An 8,168-nucleotide genomic window follows, 5' to 3' on the forward strand; every position below is an offset into this window, starting at 1 on the left:
TATAACTTGAATAATGAGGATTTCAGGTGCTTTGTCATGACAGACAAACAAGGCAGTTTTCTTTTCTCAAAAAAGATATGACCTGTGGCTCTTCCTACCTACTTCTCCTTTGTGTGTCAGGCCAGCTGGGGATACCAATACATTGGCCATCTGCAATTGTCTCCCAGAGCAGGACAGTAAGGCCCCCAATCTTGACTATTTTCATTTAGGATGCACACAGTTAACATTTTTGGAACAAAATGCTGTAGACATTTCTCCCCTAATGTACCATAACTAAAGGGTCCAATCTAATCTTTAAAAAAAGAAACAATTGTAACAATGAATAGAATTATTACAACTTTAATATTCACCAAATATTATCTCATTGGAGGTTGGAGCAGATTGTTTCATAAATTCAACACTTTTCCCAGCCCAGAGGTGGGAGGAGGTGAGCATCTCTGCTGAGATTTATTGAAAAAAAATCTTTGTGGCTGGAATTCATTTTGATTTCCATAGGTAATATTCTTCTTGCACAGTCAGGCATAACGTCACAACCCAAGGAAGAAAAACAGTAGGTATCTTCATCCATGTCATCTGCATTAACAAAAACAAGAATATTTTTCAGCTGGGGCATTAAGAACTGTGCATATGGTAGAATCATGAAAAATTTGTATTGAATGATTGAATGAATAATTAGAAAGGAAGGGAAAGAGGGCTGGGGCTATAGCTCAGTGGTAGAGTACTTGCCTTGCACATGTGACACACTGGGTTCCATTCTCAGTACCACATAAAATTAATAAATAAAATAAAGATATATAAGAAAATAAAAGAAGTGAACATTGTGTTGCTTTCTTTGGATGGTTTAATATAAACATGGAATGAATTAATTTGTTTTGACAGCATATTGTTTAGGCAAAAGCGTTCTTCCCCATTGTGATAAACAGTGTTACTGATCTTAAACTTAACCTAGGGGAGGATATTTATGGCCAAACTTTGGAGGCCTTGGAAAGTAGAATAAGAATATCTAATATTCCCTATGGATTTGATATTCTTACACTGGAAGTTTGGCTATTTCTCAAAGTTCTTAAAAAGAGCATGAGTTTTCACTCTGTGCTAGTGGAATCTAGCTTTTGGCTACCACATGTTGGGTGGTAGCATCCAAACTTCAATTTTAGAACATGGGGCGGTCTACCTGTCACTCACTTTGAGACAGGTCCCAGGTCCCTTGGCTGTCCAGGTCTATTGCTTAGTACAACAATATTAGAATCCTTCACATGTATTGCTACTGTTCCTCTGAAGAAAAATATGTGTACATTTGGACTATTTATTTGCTAATGAAATATACTCCAGGGGCAGCAGGGGAACCAATACTAACTAATCCTTTGGCCAAAATGATATCATCCAATCAGCCCCAACTATTATGCAGAAAGGAGCTAGCTTCCACAGTCCAGGTCTTCTCTGTGCTGTGGCTCCCCTGTGCCTCCATATGAGCACCAGAACATACCCACAAGTTAGTTGGCTAGAGTCTGATAAATGCTTGTGGCCAAGGAAAGGTTTCTTTCACGTACACTACTAGCTTTCCCATACAAAGTTAAGTGCTTTTTAAAATCCACCAGACTACTTCCAGATGAGCTTCAGCTCTGGAAAACAGCTGTTTTTTTGGAACCAACATAATAAAAAAAATACAAGTGGATGAGCAGTCATACTATCAGCACTAAGAGGGTGAGAGAATGGCTACAAAGGTGGTCTATCTGTGTGTGAGCGGGGGTCTATTCTGGTCTTCAAGAAAGTCAACCAAGATCATTGCATCATGGACCAACTAGAAGTACAGAATGCAATGTCATCACATGACATAACAATCATAAATATATATGCCCCAAACAATGGTGCAGCTATGTTCATCAAACAAACTCNATAGAGCCCTAATATCCAGAGTATACAAAGAACTCAAAAAATTAAACAATAAGAAAACAAACAACCCAATCAACAAATGGGCCAAGGACCTGAACAGACACTTCTCAGAGGAGGACATACAATCAATCAATAAGTACATGAAAAAATGCTCACCATCTCTAGCAGTCAGAGAAATGCAAACAAAACCACCCTAAGATACCATCTCACTCCAGTAAGATTGGCAGCCATTATGAAGTCAAACAACAACAAGTGCTGGCGAGGATGTGGGGAAAAGGGTACACTTGTACATTGCTGGTGGGACTGCAAATTGGTGCAGCCAATTTGGAAAGCAGTATGGAGATTTCTTGGAAAGCTGGGAATGGAACCACCATTTGACCCAGCTATTCCCCTTCTCGGTCTACTCCCTAAAGACCTAAAAAGAGCATGCTACAGGGACACTGCTACATCGATGTTCATAGCAGCACAATTCACAATAGCAAGACTGTGGAACCAACCTAGATGCCCTTCAATAGACAAATGGATAAAAAAAAAAATGTGGCATTTATACACAATGGAGTATTACTCTGCATTAAAAAATGACAAAATCATAGAATTTGCAGGGAAATGGATGGCATTAGAGCAGATTATGCTAAGTGAAGGTAGCCAATCCCTAAAAAACAAATGCCAAATGTCTTCTTTGATATAAGGAGAGTAACTAAGAACAGAGTAGGGACGAAGAGCAGGAGAAGAAGATTAACATTAAACAGGGATGAGAGGTGGGAGGGAAAGGGAGGGAGAATGGAAATTGCATGGAAATGGAAGGAGACCCTCAGGGTTATACAAAAGTACATACAAGAGGAAGTGAGGGGAAAGGGAAAAATAATACAAGGGGGAGAAATGAATGACAGTAGAGGGGGTAGAGAGAGAAGAGGGGAGAGGAGGGGAGGGGGTATAGTAGAGGATAGGAAAGGCAGCAGAATACAACAGACACTAGTATGGCAATATGTAAATCAATGGATGTGTAACTGATGTGATTCTGCGATCTGTACACGGGGTAAAAATGGGAGTTCATAACCCACTTGAATCAAAGTGTGAAATATGATATATCAAGAAATTTGTAATGTTTTGAACAACCAACAATAAAAAATTAAAAAAAAGAAGTACAGAATGCAATGTCATCACATCAACTTAAAGTTGTTAAGTTCTTGATCACTTTACCTTTCTCTGTTTTAGCCTATAGACCCATCCTTTCCTTACACTTTCTCTCCCAATGCTCCATCTCTAGTCTCTACCTATAAATATTGCTTCCTATAGAACAAGGTGAACATGTAACTCAAAGGGTAATCTTGGTAGGGTGCACTAGTCCTGAAAGCCAGGAGACCTTATTTCTGGTCCCAGTCTGCTGCTGCTGAACAGAATGACTGTCCTTAAGGCACTTTCCTTTACCCTGATTAATGTTTCACATCTGTAAAATTAGGGAACAGGATTATACAATGTCTAGGTTCTTGTGCTTTCAACAGTCTGTGACAATTGTTTTTAACTCCCATGAATTTTTCTAACCTGTCTCCTGTCGTCCCATTAGTGTAATAACTCATCAGATTTGTACATATTAAATTTGCTAAGTGCTTCTCTATACATGTTCTCAGCCAAGAATGAGCCCAGATGTGTACATGTACGTATGTGTGTGGTTTGGTTATGAGATATCCCCTAAAAGTACATGTGTGAGACAATGTAAGACTGTTCACAGGTGAAATCTATTAGATTATGACAATTGTTACCTAACCATTGTATTAATCCACTAATATGTATGAATTGGGTCAATGGTTATGGTTACTGTAGGCAGGTGGAGTGTAGCTGGAGGAGGTAGGTCACTTGGGCATAACTTTGGAGTTTATATTTTGTTCCTGGTGAGCAGAGCTCTCTCTGCTTCCTGTTGCCATGTTCTGAGCTACTTTCCTCTACCACACCCTTCTGCCATGATGTTCTACCTCACTTTGGACCCAGAGCTATGAAGTCAGCTGTCAATGAACTGAACCTCTGAAACTGTGAGCCCCACATAAATTGTTCTTTCTTTATGTTGTTCTTGCCAGGATTTTTGGTCACAGTGATGAAAAATCTGACTAAAGCTCTGTGTGTGTGTGTGTGTGTGTGTGTGTGTGTGTGTGCAGGTTTCAACAGGAAGTATTATTTAAGACCTACTACATGGTCTCAGATTAATTCAGTATCACTGGGCTATAAATGTAAGCAACACAGCCTTTTCCTCACCGTATGGGAAGATCATTTCTGAAGGAGTGCCTTGTACACAGCCTAAAGACTTGGAAGTGGAGCTTGTTGCCGTTGATTTAAGGGATGCTGCCAACAATTTGTGCTCAAAGCTTTTCTTCAGTCTCTTCTGTTTATACCCAACATTTAACCCACACCTGCTACTTCCATCTGAAATAATGCAAAAAATGTTAAAACATAACAGCTTATCAAACTCTACACTTAAAATCGATGACTTTTATGATACCTCAATAGTCCTGCTAAAATATAAAATCCTGGGGGACAGAGGAAGTGATGGAGAGGGGAAATAATAGGGCATGATACTAAACAAATTATAGTGTTATATTGTGTGTATGGGTGAATATATGACAACAAATCTCACTATTATGTATAATTGTAATACATCAATAAAAACAGGGGGAAATATAAAGCTCAATGCACAGTGCTTGTTCATTCTAAGAGTTAGCTTTTCTACAAAGTCATGAGAGGTAAGTTTGTACTATCATGTGTGGCAAAGGAAAAGTCAAAGCACTTACCAAGGAGACCTGCTTTCCCTACAGTATAAGGACCACAGGTCACAGATACACTTTGTATAAAGGAAGGAGATCTTGGTGGTACTCATAGAATCTTAGAGTTCAAATGCAGTCTTCCCTAAGGGAAGCAGACTGAGCTTTGCATTGAGACTGAGACAACTGCTAGAATTAGATGGAAGATACTTTTGATATATAAAAATTAAACTTGCCTGTACTGGAGACATTCTCACGGTAATCACCACTGCTAAGAGACAACATTAGCATCTACTACATCTCCCACTTTACTGAGAAGGCCATCAGAAGAACCATCCTGGCAGCCCACTGGCCAGACATGTTTGGCATGTTGGTAAGTTCTCTCCACCACCACCACCACTCTTTGCTTTTCACATCTTCTCAATCTACTGTTGGCTACTTGGCCAGAAGTTCCTGTGACCCAGTGCCTAAACACAGCAGGCACTCAATCAATGCTATTTTGATTGAATCAGTGGTGATGTGGCATAGAGGAAAAGTGATCCAAGGAATCTGGGCTAAAACAAAAGCTCCACTAGGCTAATATATGACCCAAGTCACATTCTTCACTTGACTACATTCATCTTAGTGTAAAAATACAAATCATTTTCAGGTCAGAGAAACAGACTGTATTTTGATGCTGATACTGTTTGAACTCAAGTTAGGAGATAGGTTCATCTGATCAGTTTTGTAAAACATGTAAAATTCAAAACCTTACCCAGACTGGCATCTTACCACAAGAGTTATCCATTCGCAACCACCCACAACGGAGGTGTATCTGCCACTGCTCTCGTACATTCTCCTTCATCACACAGTAAAACACAAAAATGAGGAATCCTAAGCCAGGAGAAGGAGGTCAGTCTTTTTCATCAGCTGTAACCAATAACTAGACACAAAGCTGCTCTTGTCAATGCTACTTCCAAAGAGCCCCAGGGCCATTACCCGATTTCTGATCTCATTTTTCTAGCTTTTATAAGGACAGTGATGGCAAAAAGGTTTGTTATCAAAACTTTATGTCCACCACTCCTTTTCCCCTAGATTGCTATCTATCTTAGACCATTAGAAATAAGAGCTGCTAGGATATCCAGTCTCTGAGATAGTTTTCAGTGATTCCCCACATCCAGTCATTCACATTCTTGTGCAGTCTCCTTTCAACAGAATATGGCAGTGACATGCTAAGATTAGGTTATAAAACATAATAAAGTCATATTTCCTCTCCCCCTGCCCCCTTTCCCTTTCTCTCTCTTTTTTGTCCCTTTCTCCCATCATTCACTCTAAAAAAGTCAAGCATGTTGTCCTGAGGATATCTTGGCATCTCTGTGGAGAGGACCACATGGTAAGGAACTGAATCTTCTAGTCCACAGCCATGTGAGTGGGCATTTGTAGGAGCAGTTCCCCAAGTCCCAGTCAAGTCTTCTGATGATTACAGTGTTAGCTGACAGCTTAACTCCAACTTCATCATAGTCTCTGAACCAGAAATAATCAGCTAAGCTGCTCCTGAGTTCCTGACCCTCATACCCTGTGTGAGATAATAAAAATTCAGGGGTAATTAGCTACACGACCATAAATAACTAATACACATCATCTTTCCACAATTACAGTATGTGGAAAACACATATCTGATGCCCTTGATTTCTACTGCCCTGATTTTGTCCCACAAGTGGGAGGAGAGTGCCAAAGGCATTTATGAGCAGTATGAGCCAATTTTTACCCCATCATTCTCCTTGGGATGCAAAATTGGGACTTAAGATGATCCTTGTTGCAAAGTCCTCGGAGGGACAACTGGATTTCCAAAAGTCTGTGGTGGAATTGGCAGAAATAACTCCTGTTGATACTTTCACTTTTATTTATGGTCCATGCCCAAAGTCTTTATCCACAAAGCCTTTACAGATGCCTCAAACTGGAACTCACCTTTACCACTCCTGAACTCCCATGATGCTTAATTTCTCATAATATCTGCCCTGTTTAGTCACATAACTTTCCATGGATTTTCCATCTCACCATCTAAGTGCCAAGTCTTTGAAGGGGAGAGGTACGTTTCCTTTCCATCTCATATCACCTTCCCTTTTGTCTACAGTATTCTGTGTGGCAGCTCAATAGATTATCAATGATTTGGACTCCAAAGCACTTGAAGTGTAAACTCTCACAGCCTTCTACAACCTTAGCAATTCCTTCTTGGATCTCAAAATATGTATTTTGGTCCCAAGGCCAGTTCAAAAACCTTTGTTCTGCATACAGGGCAGTGTTCAGCTTGCTCTCTATATGGCAAGTTGTTATGCACATCAATGATTAGTAACATAATGATCTTAACTCATTGCAAACTGAGCACAAGTCAATATAGTAAATGTGTTCAAAGACAATTTCAGCTAGGGCCTTAGTGGAAGTAAAGAATCTAGACTGAGGCAGGTAAGAGTCTCTGCCATCTGCCATGGGTTGACCATAGCTCCTACCAGTTCAGTTTAGGAGGCTTTGTTTTAAGAGGATGATGACAAAGAGAAATATTCAAGAATAATAGCCAGGCATGATGGTGCATACCTGTAATCCAAGTGGCTGGAGAGGCTGAGACAGGAGGATAGTGAGATCAAAGCCAGCCTCAGCAAAAGCAACTGAGACCCTGTCTCTAAATAAAATCCAAAATAGGGCTGGGGATGTGGCTCAGTGGTCGAGTGCCCCTGAGTTCAATCCCAGGTACCCCCTCAAAAAAGAATAAAATAAACAAGGATAGAAATGAACTTGTAGAAAAGCTGGAGTGTTGTATCCAGATAAGAAAATTCTTGGGATGAGAAATGCAGGGTGAGGAGAGGTTGGTAGCATTAGTCACAGTTCTGAAAAGGCTGTCATCAAAAGGAGAAATTATGCCTGTTCTTTGTGGTTGCCAGGTTGGAACCAGGAGCAATGCAAGGAAGCTACAGAACAGCCAGAAAATAATAAATCACAGCTAGTGTTTGCTAACAATGGCTCTGTGATAGGCATTGTGTTATTAGTCTCATGTTTACAGATGAGAGACCTCAGAGTCCAAGAAATCTAGTAAACTTGACCCAGGTCACAAAGCTAATATTTAAGTTGGCAGCATCAGAACTGAACACAGGCAGTCTGACTGTAGAGCCCACATTCTTAACCACCATACTATACTACTCTTGGGTAAAGAAGATGCTGGATGGGTACAGTGGTGCACACATGTAATCCCAGAAGCTTGGGAGGTTGATGCAGGAGGATCATGAGTTCAAAGCCAGCCCCAGCAACTTAGTGAGGCCCTAAGCAACTTACAAGACCATGTCTCAAAACAAAATACAGAAAGAGGCTGGGGGATGTGGCTCAATGGTCGAATGCCCCTGAATTCAATCCCTGGTACAGGAGAAGGAGAAGAGGAGGAGGAGAAGAAGAAGGAGAAGGAGAATGAGGAAGAGGAGGAGAAGGAGAAGGAGAAGGAGGAGAAGGAGAAGGAGCAATTAAATACTCTGCTTTATGGGATATTGAGCTTTCTTTCTGGGT

At 40.4% G+C, this 8,168-nt stretch overlaps 1 protein-coding gene across 4 annotated transcripts in view; it reads right to left on the reverse strand.

The window, feature by feature from the left end:
• Positions 1-334: 334 nt before the first annotated feature.
• Positions 335-8,168, reverse strand: part of Adgrg4 (adhesion G protein-coupled receptor G4) — a 115,636-nt gene continuing 107,802 nt past the window's right edge. For 3 of the 4 annotated variants that reach the window (XM_048796978.1, XM_048796976.1, XM_048796979.1), the window contains 3 exons: positions 5,412-5,513; positions 4,138-4,305; positions 344-573 (listed from right to left, as the gene is read on the reverse strand). In XM_048796978.1, the coding sequence (XP_048652935.1) occupies positions 395-573; positions 4,138-4,305; positions 5,412-5,513 (449 nt within the window). In that variant the 3' untranslated portion in view covers positions 344-394. Of the gene's footprint in view, positions 574-4,137; positions 4,306-5,411; positions 5,514-8,168 lie in introns of all 4 variants that reach the window. The other variant, XM_048796977.1, reaches the window with a different exon arrangement.

Source organism: Marmota marmota, unplaced genomic scaffold (genome assembly GCF_001458135.2).
Source record: "Marmota marmota marmota unplaced genomic scaffold, marMar, whole genome shotgun sequence".
Taxonomy (NCBI): Eukaryota; Metazoa; Chordata; class Mammalia; order Rodentia; family Sciuridae; genus Marmota; species Marmota marmota.